The following is a 27,992-nucleotide window of genomic DNA, read 5'->3' on the forward strand; positions in this document are numbered from 1 at the left end:
ACTAGTCTCTGAATCGTTCACACAACAGTCACGAAGCAGAAACTGAAACATCAGACGCATGGAGACTACGTGAACCTCGCATGACCTGATCGTCGCGAGGTGTGGGTTCATATAAAACAACCCCTTGTAGAAAGTCTGCAGTGAGATAAAGGAGGAGCTTCAATGACTCCACATTGGTCTCTGTCGATACCTCTGGTCATGCCATCCCCTCGACAGCTCACGGGGAAATCAGATGAATTCCACGGTATGGTATTTATTTCCAGCTAAGCCGTCCCCCTTAGTGGATATCACCCACTCATCATACCTCACACCACTTTAAAATATCAATGACTGTTCTGAGAAATCCGAAGAGAGTATAATTTGTTTCTTGCTGAAGTTTCTTGAGTTTGCGGTTAACCAACGGATGTCCCGTGTGATACAACAGCGTGTCATCATCATCAGATCTCTCGGGAAAGTCAATGGAACTAGACCGGTAATCGTCGTGAGTGAGAGGAGTTTCAGACCTGGGATAACTAGCGAGTAATGAGGACCAGAACTTGATATCAAGTTCATATGTTATCTATAAGACCTTCAAGTATTAACCCTCGTTGAGTTTAATTTTTCTTCGACACCTGTATTTGCTGCACCTGTTTTTATAATTGAAGGGGAACGTCTCTACATATACTCTCAGGCAGGTGTTTTTGATTAAGTAAGGACTAGTGGAATTTGTGGTGCATCATGTCATCTCACCGGTCCACCCTACCATCTTTGGTAGTCAGTCTAACTTTACTGACTCTATTCTGGAGCGTTGCTACGGCTTCACAACAGCATGGAGACGAAATCAACTTTGTCTACCACAATCACAACCAAATGGTTGTTCACCTGCACAGCATAGCCTGGAAATGCCGAAACATCATGAGATTGTATGACATCGGCAAGAGCGTTCGAGATCGTACGCTATACGTGCTTGAGATATCTGATAACCCAGGGGTACACGAAGTAGGTAAGAACCAGGTTTAATTTATGATGGTACTTTTATTACATTGTTACAAAAAGTTAACCACACATCTACTACCCCTGCATTATAATTATCGTCAAAATAAAAACTGGGGGTCAGTGGAGTTAACTATGCGGAAAACCCCACGTGGACAGAGTTTCTATTCCAATACAGAGTCGGTTATGTCTGATTTTTTATTTTGTTGTAGAAGTAAACATGAATTCTCAAAGGTCTAGTTAAAATGAAAATTGCTTTCGCGGCATCCAAGTGAGACATCTTGATCCAGCATCAAGGTGTAAGTAATTTCACTCTAAGAAGTGCAACTTTTTTTTGATGGAGTTATCTCAACGCGTCTAAATAGTCAATGGCGACATGTTGTCACCACAAGGGGCACAAAGTCATATAATCGGTATAAATTTGCACATTTTGGCGAGACAGGGGTGTGATGATATTTCAATGGCCATTGATATTGGTTGTGTCTGACATTCTTGATTAAAGGCACGTATTGGTAACTACTCAAAATAACTGTGTAAGCACCAAGAAAAATACCTTGATAACGAGCATTGGAGGACTTTTGAGTCAAAATTTTCACAGATTTGTTATTCTACGCATGTTCCAAGCTGTTACTTGTTATATAGGCATTTTTCTCTCGTTTGACAGCCTTAATATGCTTTCCTTTGAGGGTCCCCGACCGGCGAGTCGTGGGGCGCGCAGAATGGGTGAGTGGGGTTGGTGGGGTGGGCGAGGGTCGGTATAGGCACAGGTGCGTTTAAGGAACTTATTTCGTATTCTTTCCGTTCCAATGTCTGTTTATCATTACTCATAAAGCATTCAACACCCGTTTGTCTCAATGTCAAATGATATTGATGAACGGTTCACTACGTGTAACCACTTGACCTTCAGGTCATGATAAATCAAATCACAATTTCGAATCGATAAAACCTTAATTGTATTGGATTTGAGACATTGCATGGCCATGTTTATGTATCAACCCGAGTAACATGCATGTGAAATTTCTTTTCCGCAGGACTCGAGAAAGTACTGAGTATACAGTGCTAACACACATCGGTGTATGGGTAAAAACAAAAAAAACAAAAACAATGATAATAATAATAATATCGATATATTATTTTTTTTGGTTAGCGGTAACACCATGTGTGTATCTACTTGTCAGATAGAATTTGTTTGTTGAGAACCGTTTACCAAGGAGTATACCTTAAAGGGAAGGTACACGTTCGGTAATAACTCGGGAAAAAAAACGAGAAAAAACGAGCATTGGAACGAGAATTGGAGAGCTAGTGATAGTATAAAACATTTTGGGAAACGACTCCCGCTGCAGTATTGTAGTTTTTGAGAAAGACTAAAATATTAAAAGACTTCTAGCCAGAAGTCTTTTATTCCATCTGAATGCACACAAATTCGTCAAACAAAGGTGTTTTTTCTTTCATCATTTTCTTGCAACTTTGATGACCAATTAAGCCCTAATTTTCACAGGCTTGTTATGTTATGCTTATGTTGGGACACACCAAGTGAATAGACTGGTCTTTGACAATTACCAAACGTGTTCAACGTCTTTAATTGTACTTTAAATTTTTCAACCGAAAACTTCCTGACATAAATCTTTATCACTAACCAACATGACAAGACGTGCAGAGGGTTAATATCAGGTCGTGAAGTGTCTGTCAGAAAAATTTCGGGGTCACTGTGGTTATTGAACGACACATGTTGAGCAGGGACAGTCACATGGATGATGTGACACATTACATCTATGGTGACCCTTTGAGCTTTTCGGGTCACGTCGTGTCATCACAAACTGCAGTGTAGTCAGTTGTATATTTCCAAATTTATATGGAATGTCAACGAAACATATATTTTTATGAATTTAAGGGTCCATTTTTCATTATTTAGGCCAGCATTTTTGCGGTATCGAAGATGTAGAGTTAATAACTAAAAAATCAGAACATTTTACTTTCAACCTGCAGCTTAAGGTAAACAGTGCTACACGGAGTTGGTAGAGCTAACACAATAGTCTCAGGCAGTGTCCATATGTGATCAACAATATATCATGAACAAAAACTGTGGAAATTCGTTGTGCGATTCAGAAGACAACAGTGAAAAACTCTGCACAATTTTCAACATGTCAAACACATTAATGTCCTTAATTTGGAGGTAACAACCGAAAGTAGTTGTTGTGTTTTATTAGGCTTTTAGATGCAGTTTTATTTCAGGGGGAAATATTTTCTAGGAAAAATGGTTCTAGTAGGAGTTTTGTTATCGGTAAGCTTGCAGACTAAAGTTGGCTACCCTTACCATTCACGTATAGTCCTTTCAACGCAAGATTAGAGATGGAATGATGTATCAATTTGGGTCTTGTAAGTAACTAAAATGTTAAAACCCTTAGGCGACATCTGACATACTTCTAATTTCCTTCTTATTTTGAGACAAGTCAACTTTCCCTGTTCTGGGATTTAAAGAGTAACTCTCAATAATGTGAATTAGGAAAAAATGGAGTATGTTGGGTGTAAAATAAATAAATAATGCACTCACGGATTTACAAGGCAGACTGTTGGCTGTCATAACTCGTAGGGAGACGTGAAGGCTGGTCAGAGTGGCCATTGGTTGATCAGATCTATCAGACAAAAATGGAACAACAAACATAATATGAGAAGAATCTTTACGGTGCTCCAAAAAAATGTTTTAGGAAACGAAACAATATATTGATACTAAAAATTAAAGTGCACGGCAAAGCTAATAAAAAAAGTAACAGTGTTGACATCATGACAGCGAATGACGTAAGGTTTTGATTAATAAATAAGTAAACAACACATCATAAACATTATTCAGATTTAATTAACTGAAACGCAAAATTTAATTTGAGACATATGGAAGTGTTAGTCAAGATAAATATTAAACAAGGAACAGGGCGCCGCAAGAGGCGTATACTCTGTAAACAATTTCGGGTCATAATATTGACCTGGATCTGGAATCACCGTCAACATAGCTGGTTAAATTGAAGCAGAGTTCATGTTGAAATCCCATCCTTTAACTACTTTCTTGGTCAGCCTGACCCGAAATGGATAAGGCCCCTCGGATCAGGATATTGATCAATGTTGATCAATGTTGACCCTGAAGTGTTTCCAAGAGAAAGGACTCTTCTCTGATCTAATCGGACATTTATTTATTTATTTTATTTTAAATCTTTAGACATACACAATAGTTGCAAGTTGTACAGGGGCTGTCAAGGCTAAAACAAAAGTATAAAACTGTCATCAAAAGATGTGTAAAACCAGACCCCTGCCAACGATAAAAATATAATTATACAATATAAAAAGGTGATTGCACTGAAACATTTAAGAAAATCACACAATAGAAATCATTAAAACACAACAAAATCAGACTATAGAAAACAAAAAACTACACCCACATCAAAACACCGCAGCGATAAGAGGAAGGGACAACAATTGAAAATAATAAAAAACATAGAATGGACTAAAAAAAAACCAGAAAAAATAAAATTGGCACAGAGTGCACCCTCACAGATTCATGCCAACCCACTGGGCCCGAGGACAATGATAGCAGAGAGCCTCCCCAAACACCACCCAAAAAGCACAAAGACCCCTTAGACAATTAAAACCACTAGCACTTTTAACATACTAAAAATCCCCCCCTCAGCTTCATACGAAAGGACTTGTACCCCTCCAAAATCAAAACATTCCTGGTATCCAAAGTGAGCTCAGAGAACATTTTAGGAAAGCGAACAATGGTAGAAAATTTATAAGCATCCGTCCTAGGTTTTAGGTGATGAAAAGTGAGCAATTCTGTGTGACGGGAGTTAACTTTAGACAGATTAGTTAAGTCATTCATAAAACTATACCGAGTGGACATCAACAGTTTTACAATAAAGCAAATGTTTAAAAAAATTCTTCTGTCAGACAGCAACATAAGACCCAGAGTCTTCAGTCTTTCTTGATAAGGCTGTTCCATATATGTTTGCCGAAGTATCATGTTTGCACATCACCGTCCCTTGAAAGACAAGTGGATCTCCGGTTTGCAGAAAGAGAGAGGATACCGGTAGGAAATCTGCTTTGCACAATGAAGACCGACTCGAGTGGGAAAAACACCTCCGGTTACTTTGGCGAGAGAGGTCGAGAATCAGGCATGCGTAAATTAACAAATAATCTCTGAAGGTCTTTCTGACTATTTCTTAATAACAATTTGTTTTAAATGACTTTGTATAGTGGTCAAACAGCGGTACCGTTTGGTGACACCGAAGGTGATAATAAAATGGAGGTAAAGAATGATTACATCAAACTATAACGGAACCACCGTTACAGAAACAAATCTTCTTTGAAAAATTACCAAAAGAAGAAGTTGTAATGGCAGGTAAAAGTATAAAAAATGTATACAACCTAGTGCAACATTAGCACGTGTATTGCTGATTTGCATGACGCGCAGTCTGTCCCCCATTTTGGGAGTCAAGATGTAGACAATGGAATTGACTCCCAAAATGGTGGAAATGGTAGACCCGAATTGCGCGGGGGGGGGGTGTTTCTGTGCATCAAAATTGCCACTGTCGTAGTGCTGTCCGCGTCATAACGTTCAATATAAGAGAGCCCACATGTTAACCCGCCCCCTATCCCAGTGCATACGATAGGGCCCCCCTCTCTCTAGCCCACATACGATCGATCCCCCTCTCCCCACGTCAATAGAGTATGAAGCAATCTTAACTGAACATCTGTCGAAGATTTGTTTACCACGCAGGTTACTTGAACTCCTTTAATTGGGAAAAAAAAAGTTCTTCCCTTAATTGGAACGGAGGCGTTAATGGGTTGTTTTGGGGTGAAAAGATGTCCGTGTAACCATGATGTAACCTTGCCAACGGACACTTTAAAAGCAGCAGGTGACTGTCACATTGCGATCAACAAGAGTTTGTTTTGGTTACCATTCAGCAATCTTATGAATCGTTAAGCCGTAACACTCAATCAATGGGGTATTTGCGTTTTTACTGCTGTAGTATGTCGTCATGCTACGGTATGTGGGAGGTTAATCCATGGCTTGAACCTAGAAACTCATGTTGACAAAAATAGTGACTTTGTACTATCCATGGCCTTTCTGGCAGGCAAGATATTACACTGGAAACATGGAAAATTGTACGTCTTATGTCATGATTCCCACTTAGCCTATAATAATTACAGCTGAATTAGTTTTGAGTTGTCTCCTTTTTCATATCATCAAAGTTCATCAATACGTAATAACGGATAATTTGTAAAAGAATACGAAATCGTTATTAAACAAATATCCGCATTTTCCGATCTCGAAATAACGTATGTTTAAACCGTAAAAAAATATACCCTTCTGCCGTAATGGCAGCATTAAAACGACGACGAACTGCTTATCCGAATAACGCTAATAATATACGTTAAACGATTATTGTGACGTCACTATTTTGTTGAAAGTGTAGATTATTTTTACAAAGTGTAGATTCGTAATCATAATCTACAGCTGTGTGTATGTTCATTACAGACTTAAGTAAATGGTTCAACTTGAAATTAATTGCCTCTCCGAACTAAAAGATGGCATGGAGTGCCATTACATAGTTGATAATAATTATATTATCTTCCAATTAATTTACAAAAACAATTTCCAGTTCAGAAAAAATCACTTACGTATAACATAATCTAGTGTTAGCTGAGAAAACTGACGTTGTACTTGATTATTTTGCTAGTACTGTGCCTATATGTGTACAATAATTATAAAATTGACCCAACCGTCGTTTGACAGGTATACGAAACAAGATAGTATAACTATATAGTTGAGAAATCCAATTCATTGAAACTCTTACATAACCAAAGGAGGAAATAGTTGAAGTCGGAGAATAGACTCTAAAGTGTAGATTCGTGACCACAATGTACACTTCTGCTCGTACATTCCATTCACCAATCTACACTTTCTCGCCCATTCTCCTTATTATCAGAATAATGCACGTGTAATAACGTGTCATAATGTGCTAATGTTTTGTGACACTGAATGACTGAACGAATTTCCAGTATGTTACTGAACTCAGCGGGAGTAGGTTAAACGAAGGGCATGATCTATGTGTGAACTTATGAGGACAAAACCCCCCAGGAGCATTCTTCATCAATGTTGGACATAATCCAATACTTTCTTATCCATGACTGTGATCAATTTGCTGAGGTACGGAAGCAAGCTGAGTGGATAATTCAAGCATCAATAATGGAATGCTTGACAAAAAGAGAGTTCATTGGAACATGAACATGTGTAAATGCATATAACATTCGAGCTATTTTCAAGATGAAAGTAAATTCTTCATAAATTTATTTGATAAATCAAATTTATGATTTGGGCGAAAAAATAACAATACAAACGGTACAAAATCCTTACATCCAAGAATTTACCATTGTGTTTAGCTGAAGCTTTTACATGTGACTTTAAAAAAAAAAATTTTTGATGATTTGGTTTATAGATCAGCAACGTTGACAAAACGTTGACAATAAAAACACTTTTTTTTTTTTTTTTTTTTACCGAATCTCCTCAGGAAAATCTGTTAAACCTCTTTAAAGTTAACTCCCTGATTATAAATCATAGTTCTGTAATGTGTCAAATCTTTCAATGAAGTCATATATTGCGGGTCCAGTATTATATAATAATAATTATATTGCTGACTAGTTAAACGATTTGGAATATGGTTTCAAAAATTCCAATCCCATAAGACGGCGCGCCATGGCCGTCTGGCCTTCATCATTTTCCCTATTTTTCTCCTTTCGGGCTCGTCTACAGTGGCGACTTTCCTAGCAGGCGTCTAGACTTGTGTCAAGCCTGGTCTCACGTTAATGATCCCGTGCGCACGCTACAAAGGTTTTGACACGGGAAGTCCGACTTGAATCAAGTTAACGAGGCACCCCTCTCCGTCAGCCCTGGAGGGATCCCGCGGGCTGGGCTTAAGGAATTAGATTTCATTCACACACATTCGCTATTTCTCATATTGAGAGAGTATAATGTTTACGGTAGCGACTGATCCATCCCAACAAAACCCAAGAAAGCTGCTGAATCAGCATTTTGTGTAGCTGTCAAAACAGGTGACTGTGTCAAGATTTATAATCTGGGATTGGTGGTGGAATTTTCTTAAGACTACCGATGACGAGAGCCTTGTTTACCCCTGGAACAAATTCTACTTATCTGCTCTTTAGCACCATCAGTTTAAAGACCTTTGAATCATTCATTAACGTAACTCGCGTCAGGAAACTGCCCGGGGTGGGGTAAATGAAGGTGGGTCATATTTTAAAGACCCTCTTCCACAAACGTAGTTCCCTTCTTTATTGATGGAAATTAGAGAAAATGTCACCAGCGTTTAGGATGGCGACAGGAAGGGTAAATGAGGATTGGGCGTCTCTTTAAAAGATTACATATTTACCTTTAAGTTCATATAGCCCAAGATTAGGGAGTATACATCTCAAGGGGAATAAAGAAACTTTTAAAACGGCAAATCAATAAAGTTGCGTCAAAAGTGGCAATCGAGTCAAGTTATCATGGTTGCACCCAGTCAGTGCCCAATGTTAGGACACGTATGATTTATGTATGGTTTGAATGGTAGGCTTAATCTAACGCGGGAGAAATGAGGGTCACGCTCCCCCTCCCCTTCCTAAACAAACCATTCTCTGGGGTGCCTCTCCAAATCAAACCGAATAAGAACCACGTGTAAATAAGAATTTTGTTTAATCCGCCAGAAGTGCCCAACACCATACAAAATGGTGCACCCCTTGTGCAACCCCAAATGTCAGTCTATAGTTTCGACACTGAATTCCTATAGGAGACAATTCTCAGTAAACGGTTGATGCTACCGAATTGATGGGGGATTTTACTATTACTACGAAGCTTCAAGGTTGTACTTATGCATTAAAATTATTTACATGAGACAAATACCTATAGTGAATCATGATCCAAGTATAATAACATCGTTAATGGTTTCAAGGTTTAAAGGGAATATACCTTGGCTTGTAAACAAGAAATTTAATATTACTGAAGTAGGCGATAGTGTCCATCCTCTTTAAAGATAGACGGTGACAGGCGGGCCGGATACAGCAATTAAATATTAGAATGATTCAAAACCCGTTCACCAATGCACAACTTGAAGATACAAATCTGCAATATTCTTTTTGTACTATTTTGTAAAAATAAGCTGCACTTATTTCCCCCAAAGAAACTTACATTAGAGGGAGCCCCTCCCTGTATAACTTCCCACAGCTCTCGGCTTTAACGCACCCCTTTCCTCCTGAGCTAAAGTATACATCTCCATGGTTAAAAACTGGATCACTTCTACTATATAGTGCACAATTTGAAGATACAAATTTTCGATGGGATTTTTTGGCGTTGTTGAAATGTGCTTCACTCTTACAACAGAAACTTTGCATGGAAGGTACCTCAAAATGTCCGCCAGCTCTGTGCCTTAACAGATGCCTTAGGCTCTGCGCCTTACATAACGCTATAGCATACCATCTATACATGGAATACCTGTGGTAAAAGAACAAGGGAATAACTTAGCGCCTAACATATGTCAAAATCAAAGGAACTAATAGCACAATGCTGTGCATGAACCATGCAGGCAAAAGTCAGCAATTCTGTGACAGTTCTTTTCCTCTTGAACAGATGTGCCCAATCGAAATCTTTAAAAGAATTCCCGAGATTCCAAGAGTACAATAGAGACCAAAAGGAGGGGCTACATGCAACATATCAAGCACCAAATGGAAACTTGAGCGAGTAAAATCAAGTACAGCGTTTCAACTCGGGTATTTGCTCTTAAAGGCACTGTACACTATTGGTAATTGTCAAAGACCAGTCTTCTCATTTGGTGTATCCCATCATAACCATAAAACAACAAGCTTGTGAAAATTTGGGCTCAATTAGTCATCGAAGTTGCGAGAAAATGTTGAAAGAAAAAAAAAAAAAAACCTTGTTGGACGAATTTGTGTGCTTTCAGATAGAAATAAAAGACTTCAAGCTGGAAGTCTTTTAATATTTTAGTGAGAAATTACCTCTTTCTCAAAAACTACGTTATGTCAGAGGGAGCCGTTTCTCACAATTTGTTACACTATCAACAGCTCTCCAATACTCATTACCAAATCAGTTTTCAAGTTAATACTTGTTTTGAGTAATTACCAAACGTGTACCTTCCCTTTAAAACATTCATGATCATAAATGCTTCATGACTCCACAACTTATCGCCAATAATTCATTGCCTTCAGACTACATGATTATTGAATAAAATATTATTTCATGGGCTTGGCCAAGATAAACCGCTTTGTGACATTAATTTGATAAGAAGTGTGTTTGGAAATGTGTCAGACTGTGATATTTAAAGACCATTGCGGTGGAGAACTCTTGAGGTTCGCCGTGGGTCCCTATGGAATATGTCTTAGAATACGACTCCTCCTGATTACCGCAATTTACCCGTCTTTATGACCTTCTTTACCGGGTGTTTGGAGCAGAACACCAATCAAAGTACACTTAGAAACTTTATATTCTAGACAATTACCGGTCATGAGAGTCATTCAATCATATGTGAATTATAATCCGATCACTAAATATTATATACGCGACCTCCAGTCGTAATGAAGCTTGTTCAGGTTGTTTTGTTTTAAGAACGTTACTTTTTACTTTTAATATATTTGTCGCCATTCGGACAGCCAGCCGCCAGCTGACTTAACCCAACCAAACCCCAACAGATTTCAATAATCCATTAATGTCAACAGTTATTTATATCCTAAAAATTTGACCTTGCGTGTTTGATCACGTGTTCCATACTGAGTCTCTCGTCTAAAGCAATAGTTTGATTGGGGGGAAAATAACACGTTTGTTTTTTCGTTTAATGAATAAAAACATGAAAACTCGCGGAATAATGGACCTGAATAACTTTAACTTTTTTGATATACTTTCCGATTTACAAAGTTAAAAACTGCTTAACAATTTCTTTTTTTCGAAACAATTGACAAATTAACATTATGACTAGGTAGCCATCTTAAGTCTACGTTAATCTGCAATTCATAGGTTCGAATCCCGTTCTTGTCCATTTTTCTCGGTCCAACTAAATTTTGGTTTCTTCGGCGAAATTTGTTCATTGTTTCTATTTCCATTTAGGTGGCATTGAGGCACTGGAAAACCTAACCAACTAAGCAGTACCTGTTGTTATTGTCATGGTCACGTATCTTGATTGCTGTTGACTGTCGTACGATCGTTTTAACACACAAGGGGCGAATGTTAGTGAACGCTTACCACATCGCCTTCACATCCAATTAGAGTCAGACTCAAAAGTTACAAACCCCAGGGAATGTTGCTAACCACCAAATAATATTGTCGTTTGGAAAACATTTTTTTGCGAATAATTTCTGGAATCTATATCAAAATTAATAAGTCTGGCCAAGGATATCTTTTGGGATTGGGGGGGGGGCTTTTAAATTGGTAGTGGCAAGCCTCATGACACACACCCAGGGGTTCAAATAGTGTCTTGATCGTTTAAATGAAGAAGTTCGAGACAACATCTGGCGTTATGGAAAGAACATTTCCCAATAAAGATGTTAAGCAGAAAATATATTTATTTTATATTAGTGTTTATTAAATATTTCTGGTGTTGAATGAAACCAGAGAGTCATCCAAAGTGCTTTGATCTGTGATCCGTAGACCATGACGATACCTGTGAAGAGGAGATGATGAAGAAATATTCTCAGTTTTAGATGTGGGAGGAAAATCTCAACTGAAGAAAACGTACGCAATTAGGAAGAGACAGAAACCCTGCCTAATCAGGTAGAGACACTGAAAACCTGCCAAACTAGGTAGACCTGCCCAATAGGGAATGAAACCCTGCCCATATAAGTTTAGTGAACTGAAAACCTGCCAAAATCAGTTAGGGACTGGAAAACCTAACCAACTAAGTAGAGACTGAAAACATAACCAATCAGGTATGTGACTGAAGCCTGCCCAATCAGGTATGGGACTGAAAACCTGCCCATCATATATAAGTTTAGAGACAGAAAACTGGCCCAATCAGGTATATGGACTGAAAACATGCCCAATCGAAATAGGGACTGAAAGCCTGCCCAAGTAGTTAGGGACTTAAACCTGCCCGATTAGGAATAGACCTGCACAATCAGGTAAAGGGCCGAAAACCTGCCCAATCGGAATAGAGTAAAAAAACTGCCCGATCAGGTATATAGGGACTGAAAATATGCCCAATTAGGTATAGAATGAAAATCGGCCAAATCATGTATAGGGACTGAAAGCCACATCTGAGGAAACCCCGCGCAGTTCATAAACTCTGTGGCCTCTTTGTGATTCCTTGCCTGAAACACATGTCTAAATTTTTGATTTAAATGAAGGTGACTGGTAGGGAGAAATTAAATAAAACTGTCACTTCGGTAAGCTGTAACTCAATCGGTAAAATTACAACCAAAATATTTGTCTACCTCCAGGTGCAACGTTGCAGGGCCCGGAAAGGTAAACTCATGAAGGAGGTTTAGAATACTCGGAAAAATAATTCCGGTGATCAGGTTCCGGATATATCTGACTCACAATGTTATGAGGAGGTAATATGTTATTGAAAGGGGAAAACATGGTGTAGATACCACTGTTGATGGACAAATTTCATTAAATATTTTCTGGAGTTAAGAATATGGCACTATGAATAGTTGGTAATTGGGCAGCAAGATTAAATATTAAAGACACTGGAAACTATTGGTAATTGTCAAAGACCAGTCTTCTCACTTGGTGGATCTCAATATATGCATAAAATAACAAACCTGTGAAAACTTGAACTCGACATAATAATGAAAGAAAAAGCATCCCGGTCTCACGAAGTTTCAGATGCTTGATTTCGTGACCTCATATTCTAAATGTGAGGTCTCGAAATCAAATTTGTGGAAAATTGCCTTTTCTCGAAAACTACGCCACTTCAGAGCCGTTTCTCACATTGTTTTATACTCTCAACCTCTCCCCATTACTCGATACCAAGTGAGGTTTTATGCTGATAATTACTTTGAGTAATTACCAATAGTGTCCACTGCCTTTAAAGAGTTGCTGTAAATAAATCACACACCTGCAATATTTATCAATTAAGATTGTGGTGCAAGCATGCCTAATTACTCTGATGTATAATGGGCACGGGCAAAGATAGAGGGTTTTTTCTCAGAAGAATGTACTGGGCGAAATTCATGTGGAAAGTTATTTTTTCTTCTTCTGTAGAAATTGTCAACATAGGCCAAATATCATTGACGTGCTGCATGAAGCACAAAAAGTAACTAATAACACACAACATGGGATAGGGTACATTATGCCCCCTCCCCCCAAATATGAAGCACCAAATTTAGTAAAATTCTGTGTAACCTGATCTTAGCAGTACAAATCCCAAGTGGTTTAAATCTAGGTCTCCCCTCCTCTTCCTTCCAGGCCCCTTCTATTGCCACAAACATTCACAACCATAAAGCACAAGTTATGGCTCATTCATAGCATAAGTTACGGCTTCCACATTTTTAAAATTCTAGTGCAAATTGATTGTCCACTGAGACAGAAAGTAGACCTTGGTGTTCATTAAAAACAATACTGTCTGCTCTGCTGCTGACCTTGGACTGTCGCTGAGTAGCGTTAGTGTTCATGTCAACCCCAATCAAAATATTCATCAAAATAAGATATGAGGTGCCGGAAAGTCTTGAAAAACAACATTTTTAGTTACTAAGATGGTGAAAGAAATTCCCAGATGGGGCAACCACGTTGACCAGTACTGGAACTGGCTTGTCGCTGAGTGTGCGTGAGTGTTCACATCAGTCAACCCCAATCAAAATAGTCATCAAATTAGATATAAGGAGCCGGTAAGTCTTTAACAACACCATGTTCAGTCACTAAACAAATTCCCAGTTGGGGCAACCTCGTTGACCAGGTACGAACTGGATCTCTGGTTCCGGTTTGAGTCAGAATACGAACCAGTGTACGCATAACACTGGTCCCTTGTGACAGTATGTATACTCATGTACGTCGGAGTTGACTGCAAATCTCCAGAACCATGAAGGTCATGTGAAATGATGCGAGGTCAAAGGTGAATATGCACGTGGGCTCAACGGCATAGTCTATAGGGTATCTCTTAAGCCTAATGTGTGACATTAGATGTTCAGGCTAGGTACATGACCCAATTTCATAGAGCTGCTTAACGGCTGGGGTTGTGCTTACTGTGTACGTTATCCATTTCATCTAGCGCCGGTAACCGTAAGCACACGAAAGGCATCTCCAGGTGCTTACACAAAAATGAATGACGTCACCATGCAAATCCGTGTTGAACGCGCAAGATGGCCGTCTAATTTTGTTGCTAACCTGTAAATTTCGTTTACACCTTAGCAAACTTGTCTCCTACAGTAAGCAGGGCCTATTATAGGTCCACAGAAAAGGTGATCGGCAGGGCAAGTGTCACTGTATTGCAACCTGATCCGACCCAAGCCAGCCATTCACACCTCGCCCCCTCCCCGTCACTCCGTGGGTTCTTCCTCCATGGTGATATAGTGCGCCGCATGCCAGAATGTTTTCGTTGAAGTCATGTTCAAACGCCGACAGGAAGCTCGGTGTCATACCCCCTCGGGGGCCTCGAGACCAAGGCGCGGATTGCATGGTTCCGGTGTCATTTATCCCGGTCTCTTTGATCACGTCCAATGTCTTAGCAACGCATCCTCTCATTTTCCAGGGTTTCCTTTCGATTCCTGCAGGAGCAAATCTTCAGACACTGATGATTCACTGCCTCTGGTGAGGACGATGCTTCAAGTTCTCAAGAGATTACGCTTAAAGCTGGCCGATAGCCAGATGAAACCAAGCCCAAAGACCAAGCCCTGGTCCAAGACCAAAGCACAGATAAATCCTCAAGGATGACCCAAATAAGACCAAGTATCGAGCACGAAGTAACCTCTCGATATACAGATTTTCTGTCTTCTTTATAAAATGATTGATCAAAGAAATTCTGAAATTTCATGGCGCGAACAGTTAGGGCGCGGTATTTATACACAGTGCATCGAGGCTGTTAAAGTCATGGTCGAGGTTGTGAGGATGACATTTAGAATTCTAGTTCATCAAGAGATTATACTTTAAAGACGGCTAAAATGCAGTAAGATTTATTCGAAGTCAAGAAGATTACATTTCGTGCCAATGCTCTATCGATCATTTATGTTTTCCTTTAACGTCGTTGAAGATTACATTTACACGGTCCTTTGTAAGTTTATGAAATGTTTCTACGTTTCGATTTTCGATTTTGAATGAAATATGTTCTGGAAGGTGGATTACAAAAAAAAGTTTGTGATCGACATTAATCTCAGTGTTGATTTCAATGGAAAACGTATTTGGTATTTAGGCTGTAATTTTAGAATGATGACTCTGAGAGGTATTGGCGTTTCTAATTATTGGAGAAGATTTAAATAACAGTGATTTCAAGTCTTCGTGGCAATTGCAATAATGAAAAACACAAAATTTACCCAGCATCTTTAAGGAATAAAGGGATAAGTCTGAATTCTGGAGATTCGAGAAGGTCACCAGTGACAAATGTCTACCTTCGCAACTGAGCAGAGGAAGCTCCTGTCTCGTCTGATAATGAAATTACGTCATTCCCTTACGTCATCACCTTGGTCATTCCCTTACTTTGGCACAATTTCTTGCAGCAGACGAGACATATACCTAAAATGATTTTTCCTTGAACGAAATTGGACATACACAAATGTTGAAACCGGTAATCCAGAAATACCTCAGAATCGGATCCCGCCAAAAATTAAGCCATGAATTGGTTCGGGAAGTATTCAACTAAAGAAAATAATTTGTTGACCTCTCTAAAATTGGTGCGAAATGCAGTCACAAAGCAGGTTGAGTATGTTATGTGACAGTTACAGACTTGGTTATTTACCATTTTTCTGACTACAGTACAAGAAATTTGAACTCACCCTCGGATGCAGCTGACCAGATGTTACGGTTCTTGTAATTGAATAACATCTGGAAGGACAATGTTGTTGTGTGTTAATCTTGGGAACGAGTTTGTACGATGTTCTGGCAAAAATGGACATTAACACATATTTTCAAAACTTGGCTCTTTTCCAAAAAAATTTTTTAAAGAATAATTGGGCGATTTCTCCACCATTTCCTGGCACCGTGTGGGTGTTATGCGATCTGATCTTGTACAGTTATTCAATTGGCAAGAGACGCCTGAAAAATTAACGTCAAATCCAGCAGTCTCCTGTTGAAGTTAGTTGGAAATATTTCACCGGCAGGGGACATTTTGGAGATAAGATGGTATCCGTTTGTCGCCCTAACCCCCGCCAACCACCCTCTCCTGGGGAGAGATACCCTGGTACGGTGAACACCGGGAGTGCGAATCGATGTGAAGCCATCATGGACCATTTATGCATGTTTTTTTTCCTATGGTTTGACTTGATCACATTTAGTTGTATAGTGGAGTTGTCGAGTGGTTTCATCGGCCAGGTGATGTACAAAAAAGAAGTGATCCCTGTCCTTCATGCATATATTTCATATGTTGTCATAAAGCCAATGTCCCTGCGTATATGTCCACATGGGTCTGGTCGATCATTGACACGGGAAGGGGTGGGGCGGCAAACGTTATTGAATGATTTTTCCTCAACTTTTGAACTTCTCAAATTTTTTCAAGACATCTTTCAGATATTCAAGAATTTCATTTCAAACTGTTCAAAAAAATGTCTACAAATGTGATGTGAAAGTCTTTAATTTTAATTGTGCCCACTTTAAAGAAGACAATGAAACAAACAATCACCAAAACTTTGCCATTTCTCATGTATCCAGGTGAGCCAGAATTCAAATATGTAGCCAACATGCATGGCAACGAGGTCACAGGTCGTCAGCTCCTACTCTACCTTGCACAATACCTCTGCGATGAGTACAGAAAGAAGAACAAACGAATCCAACGGCTGATTAACGAGACCCGGATTCACCTGTTACCAACCTTGAACCCAGATGGCTTCGAACTCGCCTATCAAAGATACCTTCTTCAGGTAAGGTGCTCTCGAGGATCAATGTGGCTGTTTCAAACGTTTCTCTCAAACGTAAAATCCCTGAAGAACTGAACTAAAAAATCAGATTCTGAAAGAGCTTATCCCATAAGACCATTACGTTTTCAAATTTTCTTGGTTAGGAACAGGAAACGAAATTAACGGTTGTATTTGCATGTCTTCATTTTATTTTACCAGGGACGTGTACCATCTGGATACGGTCGTGGTAACGCCAATAATGTGGATATAAACCGCGATTTCCCAGACCTGAGCGGAATCATGTACGAGCATGAGCAAACAGGCGGACCAAACAATCACCTTCTACGGGCAGTACATGAGAGTAGAGAGGTAGGTTGACTGGGCCTGGAATAAGTCCAAGCATAGAGCATTGGGGAACCTCCCAAAGGCAATTAGGACCAATCGTCGAGCATTGGGGAACCTCAAGGGCCTAAAATAAGACCAAGGACCTCCCTCCCAATGGACTTAAACAGCCCAAAGCATCTAACACTGGGGAACCTCTCGACAGTGTAACGATTTCTTTCTTCTTTATTGATTTACTGGCCAAAGAAGCTCTGAAGTTCATGGGAAAACTTTCCCATTAGTGGCGCAATCGTTTAGTGAGCGCGGGACTTCAAAGTGCATCGAGGTTGTTCAAGATATGTTGAGGTTGTGAGTTCACATCTTAAATGAAGAAGCCAAAATAGTCCTGAAACACGGGTTATCTGCTGAGGAGAATGCATGTTTCGTTTCTTCTGGTAAAACAGAACACTTCTTCTAAAAGGGGTCACAACAGACAGTCAAGAAATACCTTTTAAGGTATACATAACTCGTTGGGTCTTTCATCTTCAGTTTGGCAAAGTGAGAAAAAAAAATGAAAGGATTTTGATGCACTTTGAGAGAGTTTAAAAACTAAAAGCCAAGATCCCCAGTGGCGCAATTGGTTAGCGCGCGGTACTTATAAACAGTGCACTGAGGCTGTTCGAGGCATGCCGAGGTTGTGAGTTCGAGCCTCACCTGGGGAATCAAATGTTTTTTCTCAAATCTTATAAGGTTCTAAAAGTAACATCATGTGTAGTTACAAATTGTGAGTATTCAGTAATGAAGTGTCTGGTCCAATCGAACAATTTGATAATGTTGTTGAAAAACTAATTTTACATGTTCAGGGATGATATAGGCCTACACATCAGTATATATGATGCAAATTTGCATCTATATATTAGGGGCCTATGTTATATATATTTGCATTCCGCAGACAAAATTAAGAGATGCAAGTGACTCGCACTGGTGGTCTGTCACAGTTGGAAACAGATTTCTGCTAAGCGAGAGTTGTGCTAAGCAGGACAAATTCTGCTAAAAGCTTCGATGGAATTGGGTAGGCCCTGATCGATTTGCCTGTCCGTGTATACACAGGGAAAATGACTTGCCCTTCGCAAATTTATTCTCCAAGGGTCTATTATAGCAATCTTTTGTTTTATCTTTAAGGATGACAAATGATGAGAATACAGTGTCTTGAGACTCTTACCTGTCCCTTAAGGTGGTTCCATCTTGCCCCATCGTGCACCGTCACGAAGCGACCCCTTTCACTCTCAAGACTTTGATTGATTCTCCTAGATTGATGTTGTAGTTTCTGAAACAATAATTGAGGAGAGTCAAGTATACATCATTCCCAGTGGCCTCCTCCGTTAACATACTGTACTTTATAAATTGCATCTTGAGGTTATTCTAGAAAAGGTTGTAAGTTCGAGCTTCACCTGTGCAAATCAATTTCGCTTCTAACATCGGCAACGTTTCGTATATAAGACCACTGCATGGTTGAGGTCTTCAGCAAAAAGGAATCTTAACATCTAAGTTGCTTTAAAAAAATTATCAACGGTGAAGTGCACACTGCAAGAATTGCTTTGCTTCAACCGTTTTACCAATAATGCCATTCTTTCCTTCATCTTTAAGATGGTTTTCAGAAAAAGGCAATTTTAACAGTATACAACTCAGGTAACATCCTATTTTACTTTAAATTGAAGATCGATGAAGGAGTGCGCATGCAAGAAAGTGATCACTTTGGGTATACCAAAGGTATTGCGTTCCCTTAGCCATATTATACCAAATAATGCTATTGCTAAATCTCTTTTTTTTTTACACAATAAGAACTTTACAATCTGTCATTCAATGGTCCGGTATACGGACACATTCACTACATTCCTATGGTTGATTTGTTTGGATAACACAACTGGAGTTTTTGTTTCCCAAGTGTTACTTTTGCGTTTGTCATTTTTCGTTTGGAGAAAGTGAGCAGAGTTCCCCAGTGGCGCAATTGGTTAGCGCGCGGTACTTATAAACAGTACACTGAGGCTGTTCAAGGCATGCCGAGGTTGTGAGTTCGAGCCTCACCTGGGGAAACTGATTTTTAGACTAAAGTGTTCTCAAAACCTTCCTCATGTTTTTTTTGGTCATATAGGCCAATGTACGGCAGGAGTATTGTGAGCCTTTTGTGATATAGTATGGAATTTGGCACACAATCAGAGTTTGCCATGAGCAAGATATTTTTTCTATAGGGCCATCGCATATTTTGTTCATTGAGTGGCAGCCATTTTGCAATTTTTTAAATGTTGCTTTCTTACTTCAAATTTTTTGTTAAAAGTCACATCTGCAATGGCACTTCAGCCAAATATCTTTGAGTTTCTCACGATATGATCAGACTGTGTGTGAAAATTTCGTTAATGTTTCATCAAAGGCACAACTTTCTTAAACTTTCCCTGTGTGCCCCTGACCAGCTATAAATCAAATTGTGATTTATTGCATAATATGAAATGGAAATAATGCTTTTGTACAACTTGCTTGTTCGGAAACAAATAGAGGACGAGAGAAAAACAAATCGACCTCGGGTCAGACTTGATGGAGTTTCACAACAGTCAATTTGGTATCCGTTTTACATCATATTCTTCAGTACAATTTAAACTGAGCCATGGCACATATAACTTTCTTTCAAAGTGCAAGTTGAAATGGAATGAAAAACGACTGCATGACATTCAGTTATATACTTGAAGCACTTTGTCAAACCTTGTAACAATCTGGTTCTTATCCCGACCATCGTGTTCAAATCTAAAAAGACAACTTCGGGGCATTCATCAGTCTTTCTTCAGCAGTCAGCAAAGCGCCAGAGAGTCACGCAAATGGCAAATAAATCAAGAGTTGACACAGAGAACGGGATTTATCATTTTCCCTGTAGGTAGTTAGACATTTATAAGTAATAGCATTGTAAAAGAGGTCAACGATAGTGTAGAGCTGACAGTGACCTGATAATTCTCATACCTCCATAGGCATATAGAATCCACTAGAAGGAAATCATTCGATGAGTAAAGAAAAAAGGAGGGTGATTGAGTGATTTGTTCCTGTTAATAGTGAAGAGTAAAAAGTATACCTGTGGCCTAAATTGGATAAAAATGCTTGACTTACCCCTTGTGTTTTTCTTAGTTTTGGGCCTAAATTTGATAAAAACGTTGTGAATGTTAAAAATGTTGGCCCAAATTGGGGAAATGTTACCCCTTGTGATTTTGTCAATTCGGGTTCAAGTTAACTTCAAAATTCACCCTGATAATTCTCGGGGTGCCTGGCCCATTTTTGATCAGTATTACCCCCAAATTAGTCCGTGGAAGAGAAAGGCTTCTTAGAATCAGGAAGGAAAACCTTTTCAGGCGGTTTACATTGGTTTTTGTGCACGCTAATAATTGGCGAAAATGAAATTTTTACTTAAAACATATGCCTATGTCATGGCCATTACCATCAAGCTGGCACCAGAACCCCTGGAGCAGTCTGTTTTGGTAATTTACTTAAGGGAGGGAAGGAACTGACTGAGTGTTTGTTTCAGAAAATGGACTCCTTAAAATCATCTCTGACAGGCTATCCCATAATGCAGTTCCCAAATATTTTCACCAAAGGACTAGGAGGGGATTAAGAAAGGTGTGGTTGAAAGATTGCTCAACTGTTAAAGCGGGTTGGGCTTTTGATTTTCTTCCATTGGAAATTTGTTAACATGACTGCCAATGTGAATTCCCCAGTATCCAATGCTAGCCTTTAGCAGTCTGCGATATTGTTCGTATAGCGGGCATACTCCATATACAGCTTTAAAGCTATTAAAAGCAACATAATAAAGCATATCATCACTTATGCATATTCTACATTTGGAGAGTAGAGGATGGGCTCGAAAGAAGAATGATTGTGACAAACCTTCATTTAAATAAGAAACTGTTTATAATGAGTTGTCAATCTTGTCTGTTTCATTTCAGAATCGCCAGCCAGAGACCCAAGCCGCCATGAAATGGATGGCCGAGTACTCGTTCGTTCTATCGGCCAACATGCACGACGGAGATCTGGTGGCCAACTACCCTTACGATAAATCCCGTAACAATCGTAAGATGTATACAGCTACTCCAGATGACGTCTTGTTTAGAGAGCTAGCTCTCACCTACTCTTTGAACCATATGAGTATGGCAACGAGGCGGCAACCATGCAGGTTCCAGGGAGCCAAACTATTTCGAGATGGCGTGACCAATGGCGCTGATTGGTACATTGTGTCCGGAGGTAAACAGAGAACGCATTGTACTTGCGTAGAATGTAGACCAAACATGGAGCAATGGGGAACCTCCCAAGGGTCTCAAATTAGACCGAGCACAGATCACTGGGGAACCTCCCATAAAGGGCTTATGCTCTATGAAAAAAAAAACTAAACTTGAAAGTATAGTCAGTATTGTCACCTTATCGAGAAAATCATCCGTACATTTTGTTTTTCAAACTTATGTATCGTGGGTTCATTTCAGGGAAGCAGGGGCTTGCAGCGCTCTTGTAGACCTGTTTTATAAGAAATTAAAAATCAATTAATATTGTTATTTATTGTTTAGGAATGCAAGATTATAGCTACCTCTCCAGTAACTGCTTTGATATCACCTTGGAGCTTGGGTGCGAGAAGTTTCCTCGAGAATCGGAGCTGAAGAGAAAGTGGGAATCTAATAAAGAATCACTCATCGCTTATATGGAACTGGTAGGCCTTATGCTCTTAAACATGACTACAGATCGCGCACGCTTATTAAAGTGTGCAAGTTTGTGACTACAGATCGTGCACGCTTGTTGTAGTGCGCATTGTTCCCTTCGCGCATTGTAAATGTAGGGTCAACTTGGACCTAAATTGAAATATTTACAAACATTAACGAACATGTTTGATTACGCACAATACTTCCTGCATGGTCTAGAACCACTGATGGTCGCGAAACAATCTGGCCGGGACTGGGGCAGTGGTGCTTTGGAGTTCAGTTTATTAAACCTAGTGATGGACCAAGTTTGTATGTTAAAAGTAACGATTTTTGGAAGTTCATGTGAGACAGGAAATCTGCAGCAGTCAGGCTAGAGCGTCTAACAGAAGTTCATGGATGATTAATATTTCCAGACACCAAAGATTTATTTTAAGCGCCAAGACTCGTGACAAGGTCACATCTTATTGAGCACAACTATGACAGCCCCATTAATCTAGATATGCATAAATAATATTAATAATGATAGTAAAATATTTATAGAGCGCCTTATGCAAAGGCTTTAAGGCGCTCTACATGTTATAAGGGAAGCAAAAACCTAAGTTAACAGCAAAGTGTATAAAATATAGCCAAACAAGTCACAAGAGACAAGTCAGTGAAAATCTAAAAGTAAAAATAAGTATTTGAAACAATTTGTTATCAGCCAAGAGACAATGAGCGAAAAAATACAACAGTAAAATGTGTAAGAGTTAGGGAAGAGGATACCAGCATGTACACCATCGGCATACGATCTTCAGCCTCTGGCTGTTACAGTAAAACGATAGTATTGACGTCATCACAGGACCTTTTTGAAACCACGGCTTCGGCTTTGGATTCGGCTCAGGCTAGCTTGGCCCCGCGGTTGTTTAAACAATTGCGCATGATTTGCGTACGCGCTCGCGTCTTCATGCGGGAGGACGGAGCCTGCAGCCGAATCCAATGCCGAAGCCATGGTTTCGAAAAGGGCCTATGTATTTTTAGCACATGAACAACTATTTTTTATAAAAACCACTTTGAGTGCGCCCTTTTCCACGGACGTCACATGCAGAATTTGATATTGGTATTTCTTTGATTTTATTACTAGGTACATAAAGGAATCAGAGGTCAAGTCACTGACATTGATAAGAACCCTATACCCGATGCAGTCATCCGGATTACAGGGCCAAGTATAGCACATGACGTCACTTCGGGTAAGAAAGAAGATATAATAACATGAGGAAATGTTGAATTTATTGTCTTAATCATATAGTCGGTCCCTCGGTAGTTAAAAAAGACAGTCTGCCTAGGAAGGTTAATATAAAATGTACCAAAGAAAATCAACATCAACAAGATAACATCAACAAGATAATAAACAACGAAATAATTGTTAGTTAAGATTTGGAAGAAAGTAACAACATGAAAAACAAACAAGAACAAGTCTTCATCATGCTAAAAATCATTGGAGAAAATTTGATTTGAGGAAAAATAATTAATCAAAATAATTTCTTTTTAATTGAAGCACCTGACGGCGACTACTGGAGGCTTCTTATGCCAGGGGTGTACACTGTCACCGTCCACGCCCATGGGTACAAGTCTAAAACAATGGTCATCTCAGTCCGAAGACACCGTCCATCAAGGGTCAACTTCGTTCTCAAACGGAGCACTGATATACCCGGAGAGTTGGAGGAAGAGGGTTACCTCATAGGAGGAGTTCGTGCTGCTTTGAGACAGTTTGGGATCCTTGGAGAATGTGAGACCCTGATGAAGAACCGAGATTTCCTACCGCAAGGAAATAGAGATGACATCAGAGCTTTCCCTTGAACTACATCTTAAATCATTGTATGAATTGACCTCAATTAAGCATCTTTCTTCTAAGAAGGGAGTTTATTCTCAATATTATAAGCGTTGTAAAGATGTGACCTCATTCTTCCAAGGAGGAACAATAAGATATTTTGGGGTCAGAGGTCAGAAGGAAATGTATTCACAATTTTAATTTTGTAAAGTTTTGGCATCATTCTTTGAAGAAGGAACGAATTGTTCTCTTGTGGTCAGCATTCTCAAGTTTTGATGTTGCAAGTTGTGACCTCTTTCTTCCAAGGAGGAACCATGTGTTCTATTGGGGTCAGAGGTCAAGTAGGTCATGACCTCAGTTGATTATTTAGAGGGCAGTCATTGGCTGAGAGGGGAGATTGCGAGAAATGGACACGGATCAAAGGTGATCTGTCAGGTCATTTTGTTCCGCTATCTGATTTATGTGTGTAAAATTGTTCATGTAAAAACTGTAAGTCACCCACTCCGTTTGTACTCTGACCTTAATTTCATAAAGTAAAGAGTTACCGCCTCTTGTCAAAAAAACAATTGTATTAGATTTGTCTGGAAATCACATCACTCATAAGTAGTCTCTCTTGACAAATTGTTCTCAAATGATATCGAAACATCCCTTTCTAACTTTAACATTTTGGTCCTACGTTTTTTTATGAGAGAAATAAACACCAACAAATTCTGTAAAAACAATAATTATTTATTGTATCAAAATTGCTTTCAGCTATTAATTCTGTCAACAATATGCATAGATATGTTGGTTACTTAAAATTGTCACAGAAAACTGTAGGCAGTTTTTCACTTAGGTGAATTTACAAGATGTCATAGGAAACTAAATATTTCTCTTTTACAAGAACTGAATTTTCTGTGATTTTATGAAACTGTTTACCTCAATTTTTGAGTTGGTTCTGTACAGTAGACATTTTCACAAAGTATTCAATACAAATATTTTAGTTGATTAGTCTTTTTAAGATGAGTCATGTTTAAAAGAAAACTCTTTCAGTTTGAAGTAATAAATATTAAAAGTTCCACTCCACCATTTAAAACAAATTGCAGTAGTCATCTTTAAACAAGACAATCAGTCTGATCTAATACTTACAAATTAATAAAAAGAAATGCATACAAATGTATTATGTCATATCCTAACCATATCTATTAAATATATTGTCAAACCACATTTTGGACAAATCTAAGTAGTTAAAACTAAATAATTTAAGACTTTTTTTCTGAAGGAAGAACTGTGTAAACACAAGGTGGTCATTCTGAACCAATAGGTGATGAAACAATTGCATCAGGTTAAATAATTGGGTTTTTTTTATCCTGCAACAATGTGTGATAAGCACTGTACTCGTCCTTCCCGAGTTCTGTGTTACAAATAATGTCATCTGACTGAAGTTGGATTCGAACCCACCAACCCTGCATTTTAGACTTAAAGGCAGTGGACACTATTGGTAATTGTCAAAGCCTTCACAGTTGATGTATCTCAACATATGCATAAAATAACTAACCTGTGAAAATTTGACCTCAATCAGTCATCGAAGTTGCGAGATAATAATGAAAGAAAAAAACACCCTGGTCACACGAAGTTGTGTGCGTTCAGATGGTTGATTTCGAGACCTCAAGTTCTAAATCTGAGGTCTCGAAATCAAATTCGTGGAAAATTACTTCTTTCTCGACAACTACGGCACTTCAGAGGGAGCCGTTTCTCACAATGTTTTATACCATCAACCTCTCCCCATTACTCGTCACCACGAAAGGTTTTATGCTAATAATTATTTTGAGTAATTACCAATAGTGTCCACTGCCTTTAATATAACAAAGCTTTCCTTTAATGGCGAAGCATACCTTTGGTTTTTGGAACCGTTCGACTGTTTCAATCTTTCACAAAATGTAAAATATACAATAAGACTAACTTGTGAAAATTTAATTTCAATAGTGGTAATGTCTTTCAGATATCGCCGCGAATCTGAAAGTTGTTACAACCATGCACGAAGAATAGTCCGAAATTGGAAAACATAATTTGAGAAACATTTTATGCATAAAACATTTCTCAGATAGTCAGTTTTTTAAAAATCCCTTTCTCTAAAACCACATTCCCTCAAAGGGAATCTTTTCACAAAACATTTTTTATCAGCAGATGCAGTGCTTCTTACGAAGGTTTTAATGGTTATTAAGTTTTGGAGTCATTACCAAAGGTAATGACCCCTTGCACGCGCGTCACACGCATCGACTGATGCTAAGCTCTCCATGTTGGTGGTCAATTAGGTTTACGTGTATTAACGCCGCGTCGCCTTAAACACACTTCACTGCATATCGCACGGCATAGAGTTATATATGAAAATGCACAGTGAAATTGCCCACCACTATGGCGCATTCAAGATTTTTCTGATTATGACGTCAGGTCAAATGGGTCAATACCCTAGTTTTAAACATGTCAAGTTCACTGCAGTGTGTTACTAAATAAGAAAAGCAAGTGATTTTATACGTTATTAAGCACAGCCTTCAGCTCTTGCACACTAATATAACAAGCACTCTCTAAAAATCAGCTTGCAAAATTTAAGAAAGTTTACGACATAATGTACTACATTTTCGTTGGTACCAAATATTATGAGATGTTCCCTCAAGAAATTTTCAAGAATTGTGTTCGTAAAGTTTCCTTTGTAAGGTAAACGAACAAACTTACTATCACATAAATATAGAGAAAGTTTGTTTACAATCTTCTTAAATATTGGAACTTCTATTATAATTTAGGATCATGTGAAATTTAGCAAAGAATTAACAAATTATTTCAGAGATTGAGACTCGAGAAACTTCAACTCAATAGAAATATCAACATAACTTTGTATTTAAATTAGTACAAAATGAACAATAACAAAACACTTCTCTAATAATGAAATACAATAATGAGCCTCAAAAACAAGTCAGCAAAATATGGGATGTTTTGAAAAAGTAGGCATGCATTTTAAAAACACTAAAACCTAACTTGAACAAAGAACAAAGAACAACATGAATGGCAAACTATGGCACTGCTCACCTAATGGAAAAAAAAAACGCTAAACGAATCTGAAAACTTTCTGCTTAAAGGGAAGGTGCACGTTTGGTAATTGTCAAAGACCAGTGTCCTCACTTGGTGTATCCCATCATGAGCATAAAATGCTCGTTACCAAGTCAGTTTTTAAGTTAATATTTGTTTTGAGTAATGACCAAACGTGTACCTTCCCTTTAAAAGCATGTTTTATGGGTACATGCTTAAAGTAATTTCTTGTACAGAATCGCTTTGACTTTGCAGGCCTGGAATTATATATTCTTCAAAGATGGGTGTGAGATTCACTTCTGGCGAAAAATGTTTAGAAGTTAGAGTTTACATTTCCCCTTTTTTGTAACCCCTGGAGTAATCGATTTCAAGGAGCTTCTGGGAAGTTCCTCAGAGCTAGAGAAGGAGATCACAGAGCAGGATTTCTTTAAATCTGAAGAAAGTACCACCTGTTTCACTACACAGACACTCAACAAGTCCATTTTAACTTTCACAATGTCTATGATTTCATAAAGAGTTAAGACTAGTCTTATCTCAAGTTTGGATAACTTACTCTTCCTTCATGTAGGACTAGCCTTTAGGTTTTTAATATCTACTAACTTAAGACTAGTCCCAAGTTAAAACTAGTCCTAAGTTCTTTGTGAAATCGACCCCTGATTTGCTTTAGAAAATAAGTGCCATGAGTTGAAGTCCTTATTATTGCAACAAACGTGAATTTTAAAAAACTGAACAAAAGTCTTCAAAGTTTAGTGTCCAAATCAACACTTGAAGAGTCAACTGACGTGGGTCTTACTTGAATATCAGAGGGACTGATGCTGTCTGTTGACTCCCCTACTGCTGAAAGTGATGTCCCCTCAAATCCCTCATTGACAAATGCCATAGAGGATCTACCACTGGAAGCTGAGTCATTGGGTTGTTCCATCATTTCATGGGTGGGGCTGTGTTTCCTTTTAGAAGAGGGACTTCCCTATGGTGTAAAAAGGAAGCAAGTTAGTTAAAAAAAAATTTAAAAATTGTACGTCCTATAAAACTAATGATACAAGAAACCCTCCCAACTCTGAAACTTCTAATTGCATTGC

At 38.7% G+C, this 27,992-nt stretch overlaps 2 protein-coding genes and 2 non-coding genes across 4 annotated transcripts in view; 3 read left to right on the plus strand and 1 right to left on the minus strand.

Annotated features, from left to right (window-relative positions):
* LOC139947913 (carboxypeptidase E-like) lies at positions 1-24,879 on the plus strand. The gene is made up of 7 exons (XM_071945765.1): positions 1-982; positions 16,817-17,025; positions 17,221-17,370; positions 21,303-21,597; positions 21,915-22,054; positions 23,164-23,269; positions 23,578-24,879. Exons 1-7 carry the CDS (start codon positions 718-720, stop codon positions 23,877-23,879), a joined length of 1,467 nt encoding a protein of 488 aa, XP_071801866.1. The 5' UTR covers positions 1-717; the 3' UTR covers positions 23,880-24,879.
* On the plus strand, positions 17,945-18,044 carry Trnai-uau (transfer RNA isoleucine (anticodon UAU)). The gene is made up of 2 exons: positions 17,945-17,982; positions 18,009-18,044. It is a non-coding gene; the product is annotated as a tRNA-Ile (tRNA).
* On the plus strand, positions 19,316-19,415 carry Trnai-uau (transfer RNA isoleucine (anticodon UAU)). Its single transcript has 2 exons — positions 19,316-19,353; positions 19,380-19,415. It is a non-coding gene; the product is annotated as a tRNA-Ile (tRNA).
* The window catches only part of LOC139947912 (ATP-binding cassette sub-family C member 4-like), a 30,426-nt gene continuing 26,992 nt past the window's right edge, over positions 24,559-27,992 (minus strand). Inside the window, exon 32 of the mRNA XM_071945764.1 lies at positions 24,559-27,880. Within this exon, the coding sequence (XP_071801865.1) occupies positions 27,653-27,880 (228 nt within the window). The 3' untranslated portion in view covers positions 24,559-27,652. The remainder of the gene's footprint in view (positions 27,881-27,992) is intronic.

The sequence above is a fragment of the Asterias amurensis genome, chromosome 15 (assembly GCF_032118995.1).
Source record: "Asterias amurensis chromosome 15, ASM3211899v1".
NCBI classification, from domain to species: Eukaryota; Metazoa; Echinodermata; class Asteroidea; order Forcipulatida; family Asteriidae; genus Asterias; species Asterias amurensis.